Source organism: Schistocerca serialis, chromosome 6 (genome assembly GCF_023864345.2).
Source record: "Schistocerca serialis cubense isolate TAMUIC-IGC-003099 chromosome 6, iqSchSeri2.2, whole genome shotgun sequence".
NCBI classification, from domain to species: domain Eukaryota; kingdom Metazoa; phylum Arthropoda; class Insecta; order Orthoptera; family Acrididae; genus Schistocerca; species Schistocerca serialis.
The window spans coordinates 170609040-170635771 of NC_064643.1; the positions used below are offsets into that span (position 1 = coordinate 170609040).

The following is a 26732-nucleotide window of genomic DNA, read 5'->3' on the forward strand; positions in this document are numbered from 1 at the left end:
TTGTAGCTTCGACAACATTTTCTGAAGGATATGGGGTGGGACGCTGTTGCAACCGCCTAGCACACAATTTTCAACGTGCTCATTAGAGTCACCAGAGATGCATTTTGAGATCAGATGAGCTACCATTCATTTTTTCCAAATCGTCCATCATCCACTCCTTAGAAAGCTCTGGCTCTTTGAATCAATTCAGGAGCACACTGCCCATCTGTAGTGGGAGGTGGAACACAACTTTATGTGATATGGGTAGGATTGTGGATGGGATATTCCTCATTTCAGGGACGGCATGAGGTAGTAGAAGCTCTGGTAAAGGATGTGGTTGAGCATTTCAAAGCCAAGGTGACACTAGGCAATAAGAGGAGTATTGTTCAGTGACTGGTTAACAGGTTTACTGGTCTCAGAGAAGGGGATGGCACAGTAGATCTATGTATGGATGAGCTAGGAAGGATACTGTCAGTCATTAAAGGTTTTGGTAAGACTTTCAGTATACTTTGACAACTCCTGCTTTCTTCTGCAGTTTGTGGCATCCATGGGGGACATGACTGTAAGAGTGAGTCTTTTTGACATGGGTGATAGCTATAAAAATTGAGGTATTGGAACAAATGTATTTATGAGTCCATATAAGAGGTGGAGATAGACATCTAGAGTTGAGTTGAGAAGAACCAGGTGAAGTGCATTTGGGAGTGAATTTTGAGGCTATGGAGAAAAGTTTGTCCCTGCCATGAGTTCAGACCCTGAAAATTTCGTCAATGAAACAAAACCATTGTAGGTGTTGACAAGATGAGAGTAATTCCTCCAGACAGCACAGAAATAAGTTTCCACAAGATGAGGCCATGTGAGTACCTGTACAAGTAATATGGATTGTTTATAGGTTTGCCTTTGAAAGTGAAATAATTGCACATCAGGATGTTGTTGGCTAGGAGAATTGGAAAGAGGTGGTGGGTTTGGTATCAGGAGGACACTGGGAATGGTAGCGTTCCACAGGCCAGGGGGATATCGGTGTATGAGGACATCACATTCACAGGGGTGAACAAGGAGTCTGGTGATAAAGTGACAGGAACTACGGAAACACAGTGAAAGAAGTGAGTGGTGTCTTGACTGTGGGATGGAAGATTATGGACAATAGTTTATTCTAATGGTACCTTGGACCAAGACACAATAGGACGATCAGGAGGGAGACCAGTGACGTTGGATTTGTGCAGTTTGGGGAATATGTAAAAGGTAAAGCAGGGGGTTTGCTGGTGTGGAGAGGAGAACAGATTCAGGTGTCAGGTTTTGAGATGGATTTAAGGCCTTGAGGAGCTGCTGGTCTCATGGGATGGGATCATGGTCATAAGATTTGTATGCAAAGTTGCTACGGTTCATTATCATTGTGGTGGAGCCTTTGTCTGTGGGAAGGACGATAAAGTGTGACTTGGATTTCAGATTACAAATAACTGTGTGTTCCAAGGAGCCTCATCCCATTCCACCAGCATCCACTGACTCATGGTTGAAGGGAAGTTGGAACTGTTTGAAATGAGGGGTTAGGTTGGCTGTTTTCAGAGGAGCATGTGCCAAGAAATGTTGCCACTGCAGAGTAAGAATGGGTAAGGGAAAGATGGTTCTTCTATAAGTCCTGGATGGTTTAACTTAGGTTTAGGGCGAAAGGTGAAACCTTTAGAAAGTATTGAGACTTCTGCAGAATTCAGAGTTTTGGCACAAAGGTTAGCAGTAGTGTTACAGGATAGACATTCAGGAAGAGTGTGTTTCATGGAGAGTGGAACGAGTTTTCAGGGATGTGGAAGGTATGTAGAAGTAGTCTGCAAGGTATGGTTGGGAAGCTATGAGGGATCTTGTGCGGGAGGAGGGGAGGGGTGCGGGGAGAGGGGGGGGGGGGGGGAGGGCAAGACCAGAGTGGTAGGCATGGAGGCAGAGAACGGGAGTAGCTGGGGCAACTTCCTCAGATGATGCTGGGAATGCTGTTCCATTGTTGAAGGGCAAGAGTTTCTATTGCAGAAAATGCATTAAGGAAGTTGTGGATGTCCATGCACAGGGGGTGTGAGGCTCACATCGTGGTCCAACACAACACGCCTGTCATACTGGGCAGCCTACATATCGGGGCCTGGAAAACTCTTTCTTGCCACTGACATGCAGACTGCCTCAAAAGTAGGTTGATTTGACACAACAGTTCTGTTCCCATACAATATGCTTGGTATGCAGGGTAGCCCACTATTGGAGTTAGATTTAGGAGGTTATAAAGCCCACAGTGCTGATACTCGTGAAGCCTGCTGCTTCTGTGTGAAATCAATCTGATGAATCCCAGACACATGCATATACTCATTCTCTCTCCCTTTCTCTCTGTCTCCAGATACACCTTTGATCTAGAATCTCATTGAACAGAGTAGAATTGTCTTCACTAATGAGTCCTGCTTCAAATTGAGCCCCAGTGACCAACAGAGACATGTCTGGAGATGGCCCAGACAGTGGTGGGATAGCAGCCTGACTGTCACCTACCATGGGACCTAACAGTAAGGAGTGATGGACTGGGGTGCCATCTCTTTTCTTAGAAGGACCTCTTTGGTTGTCATCTGCAGCACCTTTACGGTGTATCAGTTGGCAGTATGTCAACGATATTCTACACCCCATTTTAATGCCCATCATGGCAAGCCATCCTGAGCTTACACTCTCACTCTCTGTCTCTCTCTCTCATGGCTTGCCATGAAGAGCATTAAAATGGTGTTTCAAATATTGTCGACATGCTGTTGACTGCTTTTCTGTAAGGGTGCTGTGGATGACAACCAAAGGGTTTTCTAAGAAGAGAAATCTCCCTCCTGTCCATCACTCCATCATTCCTTGTTGTTGGATCATATGGCAGACTACAGCCAGGTTTCTATCCCACTGCTATCCTGGGCATCTCTAGACACACCCCTGTTGGTCATGGAGCTTAATTTGAAGTGGGACTCATCAGTGAAAACAATTTCACTACAGTCAATGAGATTTCAGGCCAGAGATGTGTCTGGAGATGCCCCAGAAAGCACTTGGATTTCAACCTGACTGTACCTGCCATATGGCCCAACAACCAGGAATGATGGTTGGGAGATTTCTTTTCATAGCAGGGCCCCTATGGTTGTCCAGTAGCATCCTTACAGCACAGCAATCTATCAATGATATTCTGCACCTTATTTTGTTGCCCTTCACAGCAAGCCATCCAGGGCTTACATCCCAGCACACAGAGTTTCTACTGCTTGTTTTTATACTTGCCAAACCCTACCTCAGATAGAAAGCTCACCACATCTCTCCAGAATTAAAACTATTTGCATCATTATGGGCAGGACCCTTGAACCAGATCAGGATTTTGACAATCAAATGCACCAATTGGACATAATCTGACATGATATCCCTCAGGAGAATGTCCAACAACTCTGTCAATCAATGTCAAGCTGAATAACTGCTTGCATAAGGTCCGGAAATGAACCAATGCATTTCTGGCTTGTTCAATTTGTGAAGCTCTTTCTTTTGAGTAAATTATTGAGTTCTTCTGAAAATGTAATCATTTGTTTGTCTGTACATGTACTTACATCTACTGATTTACATCCCTTTCAGATAATTCCTTTGGGGTGTACTGTTCTTTTTTTGTGTTAGAATGTGTGTGTGTATGCTGTATTCTGTGCAAGCATGATTACCTACAAGTTATCTGTCCATATGAAAAACCACCACCAAACTGTGGCCAACAGTCAACTATACCACCTATTCACTGAACTTGCCACTCAACATGATGTGCTTCACTTTAATGACTGTTTCACAGTTGTGCCATCTGGGTTATTCCCACCAATAACAACATAACTGAACTGTGCAGGTGGGAACTTTCCCTGCAACACATCCTTCATCCCTGTAACCCTCCTGGCCTCAACCTTCGCTAGTCCATCATCCACCTTTCTATGACTCCCACTACGGTACACACATGCCTTCTGTACTAGAATAACCCCTCCCCCCTCCCCTCCCCCATGCCCAGTTACCTGTCCCCCTCTCCCGTCCATTGCACATCATTGCCACCACTACCCATCCCAGCAGATTGCTGCTCATGTCAGACAAAATCACACGTAGGTTCTGCAAGCTGGAGAAAATCACCATGTATATTTGAGAGTTGTATAAAATGAACAGAAAAATGTATAGAAACCACTTACTGGTCTTTATTTCAATGAAAATCTGCACAAATATATTACAACATAAATTCAGAGCATAAATTCTTAAAAAGTAACAACTGCTATTGTGATATAGCATTTAGCAATTCAACCAGTCACAATATATCAGCTTTATCAAATCCATTCAAATCAAATCAATAGCACTGCCCATTTTACTCTCTACTTTCTGGAAGAATTATTTTTAGACAGATATAATGTGTTTCAAGTTGTTAAATGGGGAAATACCATAAACACAGTTTTAAAATTTACTGTTTACTGTCTCATACTCTCAATGAATAAGTATAAAACTCACTACAACCTATTCTGAAACAAATATTATCTGCCTTAGATACCGACTTAATACCACAGGCATGATTATGGACTGAACAAATTTCAATGCAGATTATGTTCAATAAAATAACAGTGCTCCTTTTTTTTTTTTTGTTTTTGTAAAAGCTGCTCTGGAACATTTGATCATTACAAAACTCTTCCTCTCAGTATCACAGAATACTGACTTTTTACAAAATGCACCTAGTGTTAAAAATAGCAACAATTTTATATTAATGGCACAATACAGGAATTATAGTGTCAATAGCACCACGAACATCAATATTAATGTTACATTTGCTTACATTCTGTCAAACAATTGTTGACAGCCCTTCCATATATACAAAAAATTACAGTACGTCACACCTAAACAGCAGTACTCAGATAGTGTGCAGATGTGTTTTTATGGAGAAAAATTTTTCAGTGGAGTGTTTTTTTTTTTTTGTGGAGAGAATAATTTGTACTGAATAAACACATAGGTTCGAGAATCAGACCTGTCACACATATCTACATCTATATCTGCTTGGAAGTTTCAAACTGTAGATGACATAATTACAAAAAACTTTCAAAACATTTCTTTGTCACTCTACTGATATAAAATTTCCTCAGTATGACTAACTGGCAAGGCAGAATAGACATTTGTTGATACAAAATGAGGCTTGCATATTGCTCTTTGAACATAATATGAGACATTTTGTGTGATCTCATTACAATTGTCTGGTTCCTGTTGAAAAAAATAACATCAGTGTATGTGATGCTTGCAATGTGACAAATATTCTCACAATTGGTTAATATTTCAGATATTCCTAGGAAATATAAGAAAACAGTATTAAAATATGAGCTACAAAGCACTGTTAAATGTTTAATATATACATTCTTTTAACATATTTCATTTCTACATTGATGAAGCTGCCATAGTTAAAGCAGCTGTATCTATAAAATTCTGAAGAAATAACACAACAATAAATTATTACATACAACACAATTGTATTAACAGTATGAATAATATTCATGCTAACAGTAACATTTCTCCTAAAAATATATATTTATCTATGTATTTATCAATAACAATTTTATGTGCAGTTGCCTTCCAGGTCAGTAAGTGCAAAACACTTGGTTGATAGTTCACTGTCACTACCATCTTTACTATGGTTAACAGCACTATCTGGAAGACATAGCTGGATTAATTCACCAAATAAATTTTCCCATTCCTTCGTACAAAGTTACAGGATTTAGTAGTATGATACTCAGATACTGTAGTTAAAATAAACACACACTATGTTGATGCATACATCACATTGCACACATTCCCCTATGAAATGTAAGTTTCTTTCAATGTCTGCATTTTACAGTGACAGTTAACTGTCACTTATATTACATACAACACTTACAGTAAAACTTTAGCAAACCACTGAATCATCTGACGTTGATACACATTCATTAATCATTTTTTTCTACCTGCTGCTCGTTGAACATTGTGAAGCAGCAGATGATACGTTATGTTGTGATCATTTCCACAGTCTTATTTTAGGAATCCCAAGTTCACACTTTTGGCACAACCTACATTCTAATTAGTGTCACACTGCAGCTTTTGGCCTGATAGAAATAGTGACAGGACCACTTGGCAGCTTCTTCATGAGTGTCCAGGCTTCAATCCTAGTCATGTTGGTGACATCAGAGCCAGCCACTGCCAGAAGTTCATCTCCCGCTTTCAGCTGCCCCTGCTTTTCAGCTGCTCCACCTGTAGCATTACAGACAAAAATTTGAAGTCAAACATCTAATTTTTTTAAGCCTATCCAACACTGAAAGCACCTCTATGTGACTCTATATAGTTGTTACAACATTCTCTGTGTTTCATCAATATACAAGACTTGAGAGAAGAGACATTAATAGTTGGAGGACAAAAACCCTGAAAGATTATTGCAAATGGAGCTCAAGTAGACCTCACAAACAATTTGTTAACTGAACCTCTCCAATTATGCTATTGTGTTTCTACTGAGCATAATATGTAAATCAATGGAACAGAATATATATTAATGTAATGGGAAGTCCTTGGTGGAATATAAATAATGGAAGTAGTTAAGGTAACAACTGACTATATAGTTGAAGCATTTTGTCATCAACAGATACATAAACAAGACAAACATTGATAACTTCTGAATTATGTTCTCCTTTTGAGCTAACTAAAGAATACACATACACAACTACGTCTGTATGGCTACAATGTTGGGTCAGTACAATGAAAGGCATGAAGGGCACTATTGTCAATGTACTGCAGACTGCTGTGCTGTAAGAGTGCTGCAGATGACAACCAAAGGGGTCATATGAAAAGAAATGCCACCTCAGACCATCACTCCTCCTGTACAATTTCATTTTTGTTTAGTAATATATAGTTAATTTCATTTTTACTTATATTTTGTCTTTGTTAAGTCTGTTTACTATTATAATTGAAAGAATGAGTCAAAAGTAAACATGTCCTTCCTATTGATAAACTGAAATAATATTTGATGTCTGTTTTTTTTTTTCTATGATCATACAGAGTGTTTCCAACTGAAGTTGGAATTACAAAACTGCACCACCATTCAGATGCACATGAGGCAACAATAGCAAAATGAAGTTCAACATGTCCCCAAACAATGTGTTAGGTCCATATTAGTGCAAAAAACTATTCTGTCTTTTATATATTATAGACACACACACACACACACACACACACACACACACACACACACACACACACACACACACACACACACAAAGTATGTCCCACCTAAACTTTTTATCACTGATATCTCTGCAACAGCAATAGATACTGACAAACAGCTTTCACGGGTATGACTGTATGGCAGGGGCTCACAAAAATAAATACTATGAGACAATCTAAATGGTGTGCAAGTATTGGTTTCAACACAAACTCACATTTTTTTTTTTTTTTTTAATGGACGTCCTCTGTTATTCAATACAAATTCATTAACATGAGGAATCACAATAATAATGGCACTGGTTGCATTGCAATATGTCAGTTACATCCCAAGAACTTGGAATGCGAAGTTGACGCATGAAACGAATGAAACATGCCACTACTGCACTTCCTGCAATGTAAGGGTGATCCGCACATAGCTTGTAATAGTGATGTGATGCTGTTATTAAAGTGTGGCCCGGGAAACATATGGATGTCCAGTCACTAACAATAAAAAGATGGACACGGTTTGTTCGTATGTGCATTATTCAACTTTTCAACAGTACTGCATTGGAAATAACAGTAACAAAATGCAGATAAAACCTGCCAGAGTAAACAAAATTAATGGCTGTCAAAGGGTTGCACAGAGAAATATATGCTATTCGTATGTCGTTGTACATCAATTACACAATGGTACATGCCACATACAGTATATGTCATTTAACATCTTTAATGACTGTGATACAATTGAACTGTTGCAGATGGTGCAACGCTTACATAAATGTACAGTAGTACCAACACAACAAACATATGCCTTCTCCATAGTACACAAAATGAATAACGTTGTGCAATCACAAGTCTCACAGCCGAAATGCTTCAACTTATCAGAATGAGATTTTCATTCTGCAACGGAGTGTGTGCTGATGTGAAGCATCCTGGCAGATTAAAACTGTGTGCCGGACTGAGACTTGAACTTGAGACCTTTGCCTTTTGCGGGCAAGTGCTCTACCATCTGAGCTACCCAAGCACGACTCACGACCCGTCCTCACAGCTTTACTTCCGCCAGTACCTCGTCTCCTACCTTCCAAACTTCACAGAAGCTCTCCTGCGAACCTGGAGCCACTCTGTAGCAATTCTGGACATGTGGCATGTCATATTGTCCTGCTGGAATTGCCCAAGTCCATCGAAATCACAATGGACATGAATGGATGCAAGTGATCAGACAGGATGCTTACGTACGTGTCACTTGTCAGAATCGTATCTAGATGTATCATGGGTCCCCTATCACTCCAACTGCACATGCTCACATCATTAAAGAGCCTCCACCAGCTTGAACAGTCCTTTGCGGACATCCAGCGTCCATGGATTCATGAGGCTGTCTCCATACCCGTACACATCCGTCCTCTCGATACAATCTGAAATGAGACTCATCCGAATAGGCAACATGTTTCCAGTCATCATAAGTCCAATGTTAGTGTTGACAGGCCCAGACAAGGCGTAAAGCTTTGTGTCATGCCATCATCAAGGGTACATGAGTCAGCCTTCAGCTGAAGGCCATATTGATCATGTATTGTTGATATCCCAGCATTGAAATCTGCAGCAATTTGTAGAAGGATTGCACTTCTGTCACACTGAAGAATTCTCTTCAGTCATCATTGGTCATATTTTTGCAGGATCTTTTTCTAGCCACAGCGCTGTCAAAGATTTGACATTTTACTGGATTTCTGATATTCACAGTATACTCATAAAATGATCGTATAGGAAACTCCCCACTCCATCGCTACCTTGGAGATGCTGTGCCCCATTGCTCATATGCCGACTATAACACCACATTCAGACTAACTTAAATCTTGATAACTTGCCATTGTAGCGGCAGTAACCAATCTAACAACTGTGCCAGACTCTTGTTGTCTTATGTCTGCAGCACCATACTGCAGCACAGACTGCAGCACCATATTCTGCTTGTTTACATCTCTCTGTATTTGAATACACATGCCTATACCAGTTTCTTCGGCACTTCATTGTATATGAGACACATACCAAATGGGAATAACATATGATATTGAATGTATACACAGAAGAGCAGTGCAAATGGTCAAAGGTTTGTTTGACCGACTCATTGGAGACTGATATATGTATTAACTGAAGACTGCTTCTATGCTATAGAGGAGTTCCTCAGGAAGAAATCCATACAGGAAATACACACACACACACACACACACACACACACACACACACACACACACACACACACACACACACACACACACACACACTCACCTCTTTCTGGTGCTTCTTCTTAAAAAGTATATAAAAAAGTTGAAAATATATATGGCAATACAATTTTAAAATATTATTTTTCAAGTTACTATAGTGGGACCACAGGTACTGTCCTATAAAATATCTACCCATTAGAAGCATCAAAAGACATGTATTCATCATATCATTTCTCATAGACTTGTCCCATGTTGTACAAAAAATAATGAAATAGGACCAGTACAGCACTAGGATTCTCATTAGGCCCATAGGAAAGATTTCTTCATTCTAAAACCCTGCAGGTTGATGCCACGTATACTCTGTAAAGCGTGTTCAACAGGATGCCACTGTGCTCTGCCTGATACGAGCCTAGCAGAAAATCTCATTTGGATGTCACCACAAAAATGGTAAAGCCTCTGGTCCAACTCCTTCACTGAGCTTGAAACTGGAAGTAATATCAGATTTTAGGATCTATACAAAAAAATGTAATTAATGATTCCACTCTGGAAATGATTTCAGTCAGCTGACATCTTTACAGCCACAAGCTGCAACCACCTGCACCCTGAACTCATGTAACAGCTGGCATACATGCGAAGTGTGAACTTTCTAACCAGACTACATATTCTTGGCCAGAGAAATCCATATCCCTTATCTAAAAATATGACCTATAACAGTTGACTGGAACCAATTACTAAATAATATAAGGAATTATATCTGTCAGAAATAGAAAATATAGAATGCATTAGATTTACTCAGGTTGAAAGACAACAGTTTCAAAAATACAACATGTAAAGATACTACAAAAATTACTGAACCACTCAAATGCAGTATTCCTCTGGCTACAAAAATATATCTAGCAAAGTGCCCACAAGGTGTAGTGCTGTCACCCATAAGCACTCTGACCAATGAGTGACAAACTCAAATGGAAATATCATACATGCATACAAATGTTATAATTAAATGACGTCTAGGCAGAATTACATCACAATGAAACCAATGCAAATGTGACTCAGTCATCTACAACTGATATCTTCACAGCCACATTTAACGTTATTGTCCTCTAAACTAACAAACAGTATGGCCAATGAGATGAACATTTTTTGAACTAAATCTCATGTGAATAAACATGTTACTTCCTCCTTTATTTTAACAATTGTGTACTTGTAAATATAGAAGTTAAGAGACAGATAGTATATAGAAACTGTAGAAATGATTGTCGTGCAAAATGAGCCATGGAACTAACTAATCTTCACAACCTACACTATTATTTCCAAACTGTCTTATCCATATTCCTCTGCTTCTTCTTCTTCTTCTTCTACTACTACTACTATACTACTACTACTACTTTTCATCTTTCATTTCCTTTCAACTTCTTAAGATTTCACTATTGGCTGCTCTTCAAGCTGCTCTGTTGTACATGTGACCTGGGGTTCTGAACAACATTTTTATTTAAACCCATTTCCACTTCAACTTTTTTTTTCATTCCTGCTAGTTGAAGGAAACTTTAGTCTGAAAAACAGATGTTCCTCTCATTTTTCATTTCTGAATACCTCTGCTGTTAGTTCCTAAAAATATATTCTTTATTCTCCTCAAATAATTGTGGTGGTCGTGTGTGTGTGTGTGTGTGTGTGTGTGTGTGTGTGTGTGGTTCGCTTTTTCCAACAAAGACTGTCCCTGAAAGCATATGTGTAAGTTTCTTTCAGTTGTGCCTGTCTGTATAGCAAACTATCTTTTCCTACTTATTGACATTTCTACCTGGAGTTCCCATTGTTTAATTTTATTTTGGGCAGGACAAGTCAATGTTACTTTACATGTGCTAGAAGCTGATAGAAACATGAATATCTTTCTTTTCCATTCATGACAAGCAAGATTATTATGCAGCTAGAGACTACTATAGTTAATGCCTGCAGCAATTACATTCACTCTCACTCAATTTATTTATACAGGTATAATCTTAATTTGAGTACAGGCCATGATGATCATGAAATTCACACTGGACTGCATCATTAATAACCACAGTCTGTCTCCAGGAAATCATGTAAAGTTGGGGGATCCCATTTTTCTTTCAATGCATATTCTAGTAGCACTTTAAGTGGAAACAAGTTTATCTGGTTTTAAAACTGATTTTTCAGTGTGTTATATTAGCTCCACAGCTAATTTGGTTGTATTACAGGAAGACAAAATTATACAATCATTTTCATGTATAACCTTCTTAGAAATATTTTTTGATGGCATCTGTAAGACAAGTAAATTTTGCAATGAGTTCCACTATGTATTTCAAAATACCTTACAACTGAAGGAGCTTACATCTCAAAATTAGTATTTTTCAACCACACTTGTTTATTCCTTATCCTTTAAAATCTTGGGACTTAGGATATGATTTTGTGGAGACATGCACATAAAGAAAGTTTACCTGTGAATATTTTCTTCACAGTTAATGGTCTGTCTCCAAGTGGTGAGTCTCTGCCACCATCCAAACTGAAACCTAGTCCTGCTCCATCTTTGCACAGTACCAGATTCACAGGGGGACCACCTTCATTACCATCCAGCAATACTGCAATGGCAAATAAATCGTACTTCAACACAAATTTTTACATGGAATATTAACAATAGACAAATTATTACTCTGAAAAAATTAAAAAATAAAGCAAGGGAAAGAAAAAGTGGAAAATGTAGGCAGGGGTAAAGTTTTGTGTTTGAGGGCTGACTGCCATTCATTAAGCTCCTCACACCATTTACATGGCCCCAGCAGCCCCTCCTCCCCCAGTACTCTTACTCACTTAAGTTGGCTTCCAGTGACAAGGCAGAACAGTGGTTTGTATGTGTGGTTTTATTTTCTTAATAAAGCAATGAGAATTTACATACATTAGTGTAATTAATACCAGCATCTACAGGAGAATGCATTTAATGCCCACTGTTTCACTAGCTCATCACAATATTTGAATAACTCAACAAATTCCAAGACTGAAAAACTTGAGTTGTGTGTTAACTGCATTGAAAGGTGGTTGAACTCAAATTTGTTTATGAAAATAAAATGCATGTACATTGGTTTCTTAGATTTTGCTTGTTCATTAAAGGTATAAGGATATATTGTGATGGAATAGTTGTGGTGGGTACACACATTTGTAAGTGACACTTCTAATTTCCACATAATTAACCACAAAAAGTTTTGACATAGTAGCCACAGTAGAGATGAAAAGCTTTGAATGAGGAAACTCAAATATAAATTACATTGTTAATCATTAGCTGTTAATGTTTTGTATTCAGATGGCTGATGTGAGCTGTTTTACGTCACAGGTATTATAAGCCTACATGATGTCAACACAACACAATGCTGCATAATGTTAAAATTATTTACAAAAGTACACCAAAGATCTACCTGCTAGTATACCAAAGGCTGTTTCAATTATATTTCCAACACAAGAAATGTCTATAAATAAGTAAATAAAACTTAAATAATTACATTTTCATGTTTTGTTCAGTACATGATGCATTTCGGACCCTGTGGGTCCATCTTCAGGTGTAATTCGTCTTAATACATGCTTTATTTTTTTTCTCTTGAATGAAATTAAATGCATATTCCTGTCACAAAAAGGTTTGATGTTAGGTTATGAATTTCGTAAGTCAAAGGTGGAAAATATGTGCAAAATAGTGGTAAAGATGAAAAGTGTAAACTAACCAAGTAACCCAGGAAAAGCATTTTTAATGATTTGCTAACAGCATACATTTTTTCCTCCATATCACTTCATTCAAGAGGCACATTCACAAACACATGTTTGTTAACACTTCACAGATGTTTTTGTACATGGTGTGACATATGCAGGAAACAACTGACATATACAATAAAGAGCATTGCCGTAAGCAATGGCTACACAGCCGAAACAATTGACAATTTATACAGAATAAGTGATATGTTTGATGAAAAGTATGGAGAAAAAACATATGCTGTTAACTAAATCGTTAAAAATGTTTTTCTTGGATTATTTGGTTAGTTTACACTGTTCATCATTTCCACTATTTTGCACATATTTTCCTCATTTCTCTTACAAAATTTGTGACCTAACATCAAACCTTTTCGTGACAGGAATACGCATTTCATCTCATTCCAGAGAAGAAATAAAGCATGTATTAAGACGAATTACACCTGAAGATGGACCCACAGGGTCCAAAATGCATCATGTACTGAATAAAACACGAAAAGTTGTGACTGAAGGGGTTTTTTAATTCATACCTTGTGTATTGAGTACAGTCAGGTTTGAAGCTGCAAAATATGGATAAAATTAAATTACATTTTCAGCAACTTTGTACAGATACGAGAACTGAGCAGAAGTATGAAAGCCTGTGTACAACATTTTAAACAAGATGGTTAATTGACAGTGGAGGGTAGGTAGTTTAATTAAAAAGAAACTGTAGTGTTCACCTCTCAAGTACAGAAAGGAAAATAGCATTTGTAACCTTAGAATTGCTGGAAATGTGTGATGAATGCTTCAACTTTCCATTTACTGCATCATGCGTGCTAATACAAGTAACTTTTGTAGCCTTGTTTTCAAACTGACATTACAAATCATATATTCATAACTGTACTAATATCATCAGTATGAAAGATCACTTACCACCACTTGTAACTACTGTTTCAACACTATTCTCTTTCAACTGTTCAAGTACTCTAAATGGAGCCATTTTACGGCCAAATGAGGGTTCCTCATATGATGGACTTGATACGCCTTCGGATCCCTTCTTCATCACAACTAGCACAACTTCTGCTGAGGGAGACTGCAAAACAAAAACAAGAAAATTGTTCATTACATATAGCAGTTGTGGGACAACTGATACATAACATGAATGCCTTAAAGAAATATAGTAATAATTTTAACTGATTCAACTGAAAGTTCTACACGAAACACTGTATATTGTATAAATTAAACACTTCTTGCCTTGTTTCACAGTGTACTGGAAAAGAGACTTACAGCCTGAAAACTTGGCCATACGAAAATAAAGTTTCGTGAAACAAGGCAAAAAATGTTTAGTTTAGTTTGTAAAATATGCAGTAATGCGAAACAGACAATGTAAATAACAAATCTGCCACATGTAGCCAGACATGATTTTATACAGAACAGAGATTTACCGGCACTCAAACCATTACAACCGCTTCATTAACTTGGACAAATTCTCTCATAGTAATGAATAGGCCTACATACTTTTGACCAAAACTAAACATTCAGTCATTCACTCATAATTTGTAGATGATGTCATTAATTAGATAGGTTTTTAATTATTTTTATTTGACAGGTATTTGCAGTTTCTCAATTTATGTTGGATGGGATCTTTCCACCAAAATATATAACTAACTCTGAACCTTTGTAGACAATAAGGCAAAATCTACAAGTATCTATTTTTGTTTCTTAATGCCAAGATAAAATTATAGCCCAGTAGGTATAGTTTTACGGAACCACAGTGACTGCTTTTACATTTTACAATGACGAAAATGTAAATATTTTGTACATGCCTAAGGGGTAAATAAATATGTCACAAAGATGAAGTTCATAGAACTTTTTTTAATGATAATCCCTTAGAGGAGGACAGTTACACACTGTACAGCGACCAACAGATATAGAACACAGACGGTTTACAAACACCTTTCAATTGGTTCTTTCTTAACCCTCGAGCAGGTGCACCAACCACAAATAATATTATCATGTACCATTCCATTGTTGGTTTACAATTGCAAGCCCATGCCTATTCCTTCATTATTCCTTCAGCTAACACAGTGCTAAGCTGTGCTGTCATACGTCCAAGTGAGCAGCAGTAATATAAAGTAAACAATGAGGGAGGTGAGGAAAAATGTATGATCCATGCAAAAAAAAAAAATTACCCAGATTCTGAGCTAGCGGCACAGTCCCACAATGAGGCAGTTGTATTCAAGGTAATTAGCAATTGAATAAATGGTTGGCTGGGATCTGATGCAACTTCTTTGTTTAATGCTTCTAGTGTGTCATTACTGTGGAAGGACACTTATGTGGCATCAGAGTGATATAATGAAAGTTTACTTTATCATTGTTTAATTAAACAGTAATTTAGGTCATAAGATGAAAGTAAATTATGATTAAACTTTGATCCTGCTGATGCATGTCTACCTTGGTGCCATAAAGACAGCTCTACATTACACATGCCTGTTCATGTTACAAAACATGGTGCACCCACTCGATGGTTAACTGTTCTTGTCTCATATTTGTGTCTTCCTCCATATGCAAATTTTAGGTCATGGGAAGTTTCTTTTTTTCGTTAGAACATCTGCCACATTACTATGACAAAAGAAATTGTTTATTCATCTTGTTCTCACATCTTTCATAATACTGTAATAATTGGTGCTTCCTCCCCTTCTGGCAGTACTTTATTGTAGATCGCTTGAGCAATGGAAGGTACCTAATGACTGGAAAAAAGCACGAGTCATTCCTGTTTTTAAGAAAGGCTGTAAGACAGATCCACACAATTATAGTCCTATATCATTGACATCAATCTGTTGTAGAGTTATGGAACATGTTTTATGCTCAAGAATTATGACATTTTTGGAAAATGAACATCTCCCCTATAAAAATCAGCATGGATTTCACAAATAGAGATCCTGCAAGACTCAGTTCACTCTGTTCCTCCATGAGATCCACAGCGCAATGGACAATGATGCTCAGGTTGATGCTGTCCTTGATTTCAGTAAGGCATTTGACACCATCCTGAACTGCCATTTAATGAAAAAAACACGAGCTTACAGAGTATCGGAGCAGACTTGCAACTGGATTCAAGACTTTCTTGCTGATAGAACTCAAAACGTTGCTTTTAATGGAACAAAATTGACAGATGTAAAGGTAATATCTGGAGTGCCATATGGAAATGTTGCTGTTTACAATATATATAAATGATCTAGTAGAAAGCGTTAGATCCTCTTTAGGGTTGTTCGCAGATGATGCAGTTGTCTGTACCAAAGTAGCAATGCCGCAAGACAGTAAGAATTTGCAGAACGACCTGCAGAGAACTGATGAATGGTTCAGGCTCTGGCAGTTGACCGTGAACGTAAATAAATGCAACATACTGCGCATACATAAGGAAAAAAAATCCACTGCTGTACAGCTACATTATTGATGACAAAGAGTTGGAGACAGTGTCTGCCATAAAATATCTAGGTGGAATTATCCATAGGAATCTTAAGTGGAATTACCACATAAAAGAGATAGTGAGAAAAGCAGATACCAGACTCAGATTCATGGGGAGAATCTTAAGAAATTGTAACTCATCCACAAAAGAGGTAGCTTACAAGGTGCTTGTTTGCCCGATTCTTGAGTATCATTCATCTATCCGGAATCCCTATCTGGTAGGACTGATAGAGGAGATAGAGAAGATCCTACGAAGAGCAGTGCGTTTCATCACAGGATCATTTAGCTGGCAAGAGAGCATTATGGAGATGCTAAACAAACTCCACTGGTAGACATTACAAGAGAGGCATTGTGCATCACAGAGAGATTTACTATTGAAATTTCGGGACAGCACTTTTCAGGAGGTGTTGGATAACATATTACTTCCCCCCAGATATATCTTGCATACTTACCACGAGGAGAAAATTCGAGAAATTAGAGCCAACACAGAGGCTTACCGACAATCATTCTTTCCATGCACTACTCGTGAGTGGAACATGGTTGGAGGGATTAGATTGTGGTACTGAAAGTACCCTCCGCCACACATCATTAGGGGGCTTGCAGAATGTGATGTAGATGTAGATGAAGATGAAGAAACTTCCTTTATTTTAAATCATAGTGTTCACATTTTGTCGTCATACAATATAACTAAGGAAACAAACTTAACAGAGAAAGCCATCTGTTGGTATTTGCTTACCAATCCATGGGAAAGATTGTTTGGCAGAATCTATTGTCAAGAGATATAACACAAAGGTAAGCTTTAAAAACCAATGGCCAAGTGAGGTGGTGCAGTGGTTAGCACACTGGACTTGCATTTGAGAGGAGGACAGATCATATCCCCATCCGGCCATAAAGATTAAGGTTTACTGTGATTTTCATAAACAGCTTACAGCGAATGAAGGGTTGCCCCCCCCCCTTTTTTTTTTAAATCTAAGAACCGATTTTCTTTCTCATCCTTCCATAATATGAGCTTGTGCTCCATCTCTAAACAACTTGCTGTCAACTGGATGTTAAAACTCTAATCTTCCACCTTTCCTTTAGAAAACAATGATGATGTGATTGTTGTAAATACTGAATGAATGTGTAAAACTGTCTTGAGATTCAAGTCAGTTTGTCAGAAATCATTGTTTGACTAACCTATCTGATTTTTTAGCTCTACATGTTGAATATCTCTGTTATAAACCAACTGTATTAGCTGCTGCTTTCCAGGAAGGAACCGGTTTAAGAGGAACGCAGTATCGATAATCTGTAGCAGATATTAGGTGCCAACCAGGAAAGATTAATATTTAATCAAACAATGGAAAATCCAGGATGGGATGTAGCAATATTCTGAGAAGGATAGTTGCTACTCACCATATAGCAGAGATGCTGAGTCGCAGATAGGCACAACAAAAAGATTTTCACACTTAAAGCACGCAAAACATAACTTACACACACGACTGCAGTCTCAGGCAACTGAAACCACCACCATGGCAGTGTGGGTCTATTGGTGACAAAGGCCATTGGCCGAAAGCTGTAAGTGTGAAAATCTTTTTGTTGTGCCTATCTGCAACTCAGCACCTCTGCTATATGGTGTGTACCAACTTTCTTTCTCAGAATAAAGATTAATACTTGTTTTAGCATTATACATAAAATATATTGCAGGAATGTCGTCACTGTTATAAGTGCTGTTACAACGAAATAATGAAATCTAACTCTATAAACATAACAGAACTGAGGTGCACATTATAATCATGTCCAATAACCATAAAATTTCTGTAATATTATATGCATCTCATGAGACCTATCCATTTGAGACACTAACAGGAACATAGCACAATGTGATCATCAAATACACTTCAAATAGGACATGTCTAAACACATGGAGGCTTTGGCTATGGACAGTTACTATATTTACCCAAAGACCAAAAAATATACTGCTGTGTGTGTGTGTGTGTTTAAGTCAATCTTCCACACAGATTGGATACTAGCCAAGTATGAAGTGATGTAATATAAATGGGACTTAAGTTTTACTTGCCACTCTAATCTTTGTTTCCAGTAAATGACTCAAAAACTATCTTCTAAATGAAGAATAAATAGGTAATAAAACAAACTGTCTCTTGTAGTAGTTATCAAAAGGAAATATGTTGTGCACTTCCTGTTTCTTTTCTCATTAAATCCTACCCTTTGTTGTGTCTATAGCAGAGGAACAGCATTTTACACTGATTTTATTCAACAGAGTTTTTGCATCCATGAAAGAGTCTGAGTCAGCAATAAATTTTTAAGTTTCAATGCAAATGTATTTGTAGTATACTGTGTAGTGTTAACATTCTATTGTTAGCATTACACAAGTTTCAAGGGTAAACAGAACATGTACACAATAGCAACAACCATAAACTGCTATTCCATAATAAAAGCAAAGCCTGGCACATGATTGATCCTACATCATCCCACATAAATACTGGAAATATTCATATGTCAAGGTACCCGAGTGCATGTAAAATGTCTGCTGCATGACGTACACTTTGTACGTGCTTAATATGTAATTTAACTTCCAGAACTACTATTCATACAAAGTGGAAATGCATATTGATATGCTTTAAACATTTCTGAAACTCACTATTCCCAATCAGCCAGATTATACTTGCATTGTCCACTCATAGAATGGATACAACTTTCAAAAGTGCAACTTCACTGATGAGATAAGCCAGCCATATAACTTCCTTTGCTACACCACTGGCAGCTATGGACTCAGTTTCAGTTGTTGATACGGACACATGTACTTCATGAGAAGCGAAGTCCACTTATATTATAGCAAGTGATTGGCTCACTGGCATAATCACCAGCTCAACTGACATTTCAGCCTCTCTATACCTAAGTCCCAGTTCCCCTTTCACATATTTTAAAATATATAAACAATGTCACTACATTAGCATTTGATGTTTTAACAATGATCTGTTACGCCAAGTTATTAGCTGTATCTTATGCTTTCTGTTTCGGGTTATAAGGTGCAGTTTCTTTGGCAGTTGTGACATTTTGAAATAACTCCAGTTTTAGAATGTTATTTATGTAAACTTCTTAAACTACTTCCGAACCATGAGGCAAATTTTGAACCATAGACTTCAATGCATTTTAGTTCTGCCACCTCACAATTTCTCCATTGCAAAAATTCCAGCAAGTAATCAATCCAAAGAATGGTGAACAGAAGAACTTTTGAAATGCTTCAATTAGCATTGGACAAATTTATAGGATACATGAAAGAAGATGTATATGCAACAGCAGCAACCAAAAACTTGTACTCAATGATAAAACAAAGAACTCACACAAATACACAGAGCAATGTTTATGGGCTTAACATCTCTCAACAACATATATGAATACTAGATATATTTTTTCTAGTTTTTTACTGGAAATATTTGGAATTTTCTTCCAAAGGGGTAAATACCAGCCATTCTGTTTTCTTATATTTTTATATTAAGAAATAAAATTGTTACCTTCAATATACGCAATGACTCTTGATGAGTGACACCTTTCATGCTGTGACCATTAATTGAAAGAATGCGGTCTCCTTTCTGTAGACGCCCATCTCTATCTGCAGGGCTGCCTGCCAAAACTTTATGTACCTGTGAGGCAAAGTTAAATTGCTTATTTATCTTTCTGTAGTATTTTTCTACACTTTTTACAATTTATAATACTTCTGTTGAAGCACACATCTGTAAATACAAGAATCAGTCATCCTTCACACTATATGGTGACAAAACAAACACAAACACACACACACACACACACACACACACACACACACACACACACACACAACATGATGTGTCACTTACAGTTATTTCCTTGGCTTCATAGTCTGCTCCACCAGCCAGTGTAATGCCGACGCCCCCGCCAGCTGGATCCCTATGCAAAACTATTACTTCTAATGTGACTGGACTGCATAAGCCACTTTCATCAAGACTCTGATTTGCCTCATTCATCAGCTGTTGTAGTTCCTAGAAAATTTTTCAAAAATATGGTTCATTCCCTCTGAAATAAACTCAATTAACAAAAATGTAATTTTTCATAATGATGAATAAAATTTGTTGCAGTTATAATTTACAAGTTGCTTTGTTTGGGTAAAGGCATGTACACTAAATAGGCTTCAAGACACTATCCCTCTTCAGGTGCTTCTTAACTGCATATGACAAAACATACAAGTCACATAAACATTAGCAAATTTATCCAGTAGTATGAGAGAGCCTGTGCAGATGAGGCATGAAAAATATGGTGTCAGCCAGTGAGATTCAAAACAAATGGGGCCATATATGTGCTCCGGCAGCTGCATGTAGTACATCTGATATGCTTCATGTTTGGTGGCGGGCTTAAAAATGAAATATGGTTATGTAAGTAGCACTGATAAAGAATGTAACCAACAAAATAAAACTCCACTTAAATTCAGGCAGGAAACATTTCCCCTTATTTGCTAGCAACACAGAAAACATACACTCAGATAATCATAAAGAAATACTGATCTTTGGACATGTCAAAGGAGAAGAAAAGTTTGGAAGGAATGTGACTGATCAGTGCTCAAATGTCATTAAGAAACATGGGTCAGTGAGACACAGTAGGATAGCATGAGTGGAAAATCAACTAATGAAATTATGACAACAAACAACTCATGAATCCTGAAAAGCATGGTCTGGTAGAAATGGTACTTGACAGGCAGAGACATGAGGAGGGTAGACTGAAAAAATAAACTTGAGATGAAAGCAATAATGGAGGAAAGAAAAGGATGCAAACAGTGGAGCAGAAGCAGGTATAAACTTGAGATGAAAGCAATAATGGAGGAAAGAAAAGGATGCAAACAGTGGAGCAGAAGCAGGTATTAGATGAGAGGCCACAAAACAGAGAGACAAAAAGGGGAAAAATAAACAAATATCTAGATGTGGGGCTAACTCTACATTAGCCCCTTGTGTTCCCCCTGTGCTTCAACTGCCGTTTTACCTCTCACATTGTAAGTAGAAGTGATTTCTATCTAAATTTGATTATCAACAGCTGCATTTGCAAAAGTTTTAAAAATTTAAAACACCTGCACAGATAAAGAAATCAGTCTTATCTTCAAGTAAGCTAAGCGATGTGAAAAGCTGATGACATAAAACTATACTTGGGCCACCTTAATAGAACGATACAGTAACACTACCATATACAAAGGAAAAGCCATAAGCTGGCTTATATATGTAAATAAACATGTGAAATGAACTGACTTCACATTTTGCTGGTTTAATGACACCATCTACATTAGCAAGCCAAAGATGGACACTGCTGCATCAGTTTATTCAACTCAGAACATTGAAAGTTGTGGAAACTCAGAAATAACAAATTTTACTTAAGATGGCTAACAAGGCTTTTATTTATTACAGAGCTGCTGTTATAACCCAAAATTTACTTTCCGTTTAGAAAAAATTGGAGCCCAGATAGCTTCCTTTCATATGTGCACAGAAAAAATTTTACTAATTTGATGCACTTACTGTCCAAAAATGATCTGCATCTGAATATTTCTAGAAAAAGACTACTTCACAACTAGTTGCCAGAAGATGTAATGTAAAATATGTGCAGAAACACTTGTATTTGCACCATCTGTAACTATGCAAATTGTATGCTCTACTTTAAGTGTGTGTGTGTGGGGGGAGGGGGGCAGTGCGCGAGTGTGTGTGCTATCCTTGTAATAAGTTGTAATCCGTAAATATGCCAACCAAATTCTTGTTGTGTATGTGTGTGAGAGGGATAAAAAACTAAAATAAAATTGCAATAAAAAATAAGTGTCTATGATCATGTTTTGTAAATTTTCATCACATTATTAATGTCATCAAATGATCACACCTTACTGTGAATTGTCCAATATCAAATGTATGTTGTGTGCATCACCATGTGCATGTCTTGCACAAGATTGATTCAGAGGACAAATAAATAAATAAAGAGATAAAAGAAATACCCAACATCTTCCCTTCAAGGTACATTTTTCCTTCTGTTTCTGATCTTCACACTATTTGAGAGAAAGGAATTTCTAATATTTTCAAAATGAGATATTCAATTAACACTTTTTAATTTTTGAGTTAGTCAAACCAGCTTCTCAGTTACTCCTGTTTAGGCAGCTGGTAAGTACACATTTCTCTTCTGTTTCAAATATTGTTAAATTATTTAAATGAAGTAAACTAGGCAAATTGTGATAGGAACAGTTGCTACACACAGCCAGAACACAAATTGTTGCCTTGAATATAAATCGAAAATTATCCAGTGTCATACATTAACATTAAATAGGAACCATTCTTACATCAACAGCTTGCTCATCTGGTTCGTATAACACAACTCAAAGTAAATACCAATAGAGATCCTACAGTACACAATGTCTCAAGAGATTAGCACAGATGTGAAAGAGGAGTGACATATAATTTAAAACCACAGAATTCTCCCCCTTAAACAGATACAATACCACTTTTGTCTATTGTTACCTGTGGTGTTATGAGGCTCGAAGCTGAAGAAAGTGAGGAGACACTGCCGTAGAGCACACTATCTCGCAGAGTGTTGTCATCACTGGCTGTAGAGTCCAGAGAGGAACCTCTGAAGTGCTTTACGAGTGTAGGACCTGAGTCTTGCCTCATGATGCTTCCATTACTTCCATTTGACAATTTGGAGGTGGGTTTAGGAGGAACTGAAGGAGGTACAGGCGATAATGGGCTCTCTAATGGTGACGTGTTGCTGGGGGAAGAAGCCTCCCACTGAGTCACGTAGCGGCGTGGAGCTGCCACGGGGGGAGACTTGCTGTCTCTGTAATAAAATACAGTCTTTATGATGCCACTGCAATATGGGTCACACAATTTTCGTGTTTGATATGTTTTCCTATTGGATAATAATATTGTGTTTGTGTTGTATCGATATAAAAGTAATGATAATATCACCAGTGGCCATAGTAATATACCCAGCCCCAAGTATTTAAAGGAAAATACTGTCAAACTGAAATACAGCACAAAATACATACAGGTCTGAATCAACAGCAATTGAAGAACTGTTAATAAATATTACAAACATAAATAGCTGTAACTTCTTTATAAATCTAACACTAAGAAATTGAAAAGAATGTTTCTATAAAGTTCATTACAAGTAACTCCAGCAATCACTGTGAAAACTGTGGATGACAGCTAGGTTTTGAATACCACACTTTAGAAGAGAGAGAAAAAATTCCTATAAATCTGGGAACAAACTATAAGACCCAACTGGAGGTATAATGCAAGTGGTACTACAAACACATACCTTGCATTATTGAAGGACTGAATGCAGCTTCTTGTTTTAATAAAATAAAATATACACACACTTTAATCTGGGCTCTGGGAGTGTACATTCCTATTAGTACTGTAAGAAATGATATTCACACTAAAATAAATATGTGCTTTCACAATTTTGTGGATACTTTTTCTTCTTTCATAAGTATTAGTATGGCAAAATAAAACATTAATTGCAATTGACAAGTATGTACCCGCTGAAAATTATAACCTGAAAAGAAGCAGTTTTCTTTCTCACATTAGAAGGTGTTCACAACCATTATATTTGTGGTACACATTTTATGCCCTTTATTAGAAGCATAAATAGGGTCACGTTAATAGGCTTTTTGAGTTTCTTGTCAGTACTTTATAGTTTTTAATGTATGCGCTGTTAAATATATTATGCACATACAGACACCACCAGATGCAGATTTATCTTTTGGAATTAAAAGTATCATAAATCAATGGCAATTCTATAAAATTTTGCAGTGAAGTAAACCACTCAACAAACATCTGAAGCATTGAGCCACTGAGAGGCACACAGAAAAGAGAAAGAAAACATGACTAACGTCCAGCAGCAAGCATGCACGCACATGCCCCCCCCCCCGCCCCCCCACACACCTATGCACGTGCGCACATGTACAGAGAGAGAGAGAGAGAGAGAGAGAGAGAGAGAGAGAGAGTGTGTGTGTGTGTGTGTGTGTGTGTGTGTGTACTTCGTTAAAGGATTTCTCCCAAAAGCTAGCAAAGTTTTTATTCTCTTTTGTGTGTGTGCCTCTCAACGATTCAACCCTTCTGCTGTTCAGTGAGTAGTCTCTTTCACTCCTATATTATTCACATTCTGCCAGAACTTTCCTCACTACATTTACAAGTGAAAAAATTGTGTGTTTTTGAGAAGAGTTATAAATTTATCTGAAGCAATTCACAAATAGGATTCCTTGGTTTAAGCATTTATAATACCTTGCCATCACCAATAACAGTTTTCTTATGTTTTTGATTTTGTCCTTAATGCAAAGGTTGGTTTGAACACCACCATTATTTACTAGACGTGGCCTTATTTGTAATTGATGTGCCTTATTCTGATCTTTGAACTGACTCACTTAACCAGTTTTAGGGAAGCCAATAACTTCAAATGGACTTTAAACCAAGGTGAAACTTTTCATTTTTCACACACACAAATCATTGTCATGGGTGAAAGCAGTGTTAAATGGAAGAATAAATCTTGGGACCAGTTGAGAATTGAAATCGATTTCGATTTGAAGTCTGTCATGCACTCAAATTTCATCTCCCCCTCCCTCCTTCCCCAGAGGCATATTTATGAGTCAGTATGACATAAAGATATGAATACTTGGACACAAATACTAGTACATTCACTCAACAAAACACACAAACTGCATAAGCATCTCTTCTCATATTATAAACTAACTTACATGATGGGGTCATTTCCATTCAACTCCAGTATGTTGTCTTCAATGGCATTTTGACGCCGAAGGACTGCACTATTTTCATCACTTTTCCTTTGCCTTGGAAATACTTTGCTCTCCTCAGATTTCTGGTATGTTGGCCTTCCAGCAATTGAGCTGTCTTCAAACTTGCTTCGAGCAGTTGCAAATTGGTGTTTACTAGTTTCATCACCTTCAAACTTATTATTATTGGTTGACAATCTATTATTTTTCTCCTTAGTATCAAATCTGTCAGTAGGAGCTTCCAGATTGCTTCTTACTTCATCATTTTTTCCCTCTTTTTGACCTGCAAAGGAGCTGTTAGCATCCCCAACAGAACCAGTATGTCGCTCTCTGGAGGTGCTCCAGTGTGGAGCTTGTTTGTCACCAGTTGATTTACTTGGTCCAACTGAAGTGAGGATCTCCATGCTTCTCCGAATGACAGTAGTAGAACTATTATCTGTTCTGTGATGCACCATTGCAATCCTATCATCAACTTTTCCTTGCAATGTGCTGTTCATCTGGTCAAAATTGGAATATGGTGCTCTGAATAACCTTTCTTCAGTCTTATAATGGCTAACTGGTGTACTATTAATGTTTCTTCTAACGTTAGCTTCAACAACTTCCTGTTTTCCAACATGTCGATGCTCAATTGTAGCATCATCATCTGGTCTGTCATACAAATTGGCATTATTATTTTCACCCTGGAAACAAGAATATCAGAATGAAGCACAATAATTAAATTTTACAATTATCTTTAAAATGTCATATCTCAAGAGTAAATTTCACTTGAGAAAACCATAAAATTATAGACACAGCATATGTGGCCCAGTACTTTCTTCTAGATGGCAAAATTCCAGCACTATTGACAGATTTAAAGTGAAAATACTATTCCTACATATTTCAGAACTATTAGTGCCTCGCTCAGGGAGGAAACAGGGGTATGTTGGGAAAAGCTAGAAAGCAGGAGTTGGTCAAGCATATCCCAATATGAGAGAACAACACATCTGTGAGGACAAGAGAAAATAAAGATCAAATATCAACGGAATTAATAGTCCCAAAAGCTAGGAATAGCTTTTCATTTAGAAATGTGTTTATAGGCAGTACTGGAATTTTGTCTCCCGCAACTAAGAATTGGTCAGCCACTCTGCCTCTTTGTAATTTTATATTACACAACATATTAGTAATTTATGAGTGGAATGTATTACAGTAATAGAAATTTTAGGACAGAAACAATTAACGAAAATGAGAATAGGCCACTTCTCATCTATAGCTGATTTGTGTTGTGCAGAGCAGCTTTTGAGCAACCACTCTTATTCTATTTTAAGAACACACACACACACACACACACACACACACACACACACACACACACACACACAAAAGCATGGCCACCAGCAGACAAG

At 37.5% G+C, this 26732-nt stretch overlaps 1 protein-coding gene across 1 annotated transcript in view; it reads right to left on the minus strand.

The window, feature by feature from the left end:
- Positions 1-4144: 4144 nt before the first annotated feature.
- LOC126484719 (uncharacterized) overlaps positions 4145-26732 on the minus strand; it is a 370831-nt gene continuing 348243 nt past the window's right edge. Inside the window, exons 10-16 of the mRNA XM_050108315.1 lie at positions 25315-26030; positions 23078-23393; positions 20420-20581; positions 20078-20206; positions 14034-14193; positions 11834-11974; positions 4145-6225 (exon numbers count right to left, since the gene is read on the minus strand). Coding sequence (XP_049964272.1) covers positions 6062-6225; positions 11834-11974; positions 14034-14193; positions 20078-20206; positions 20420-20581; positions 23078-23393; positions 25315-26030 — 1788 coding nt within the window. The 3' untranslated portion in view covers positions 4145-6061. The remainder of the gene's footprint in view (positions 6226-11833; positions 11975-14033; positions 14194-20077; positions 20207-20419; positions 20582-23077; positions 23394-25314; positions 26031-26732) is intronic.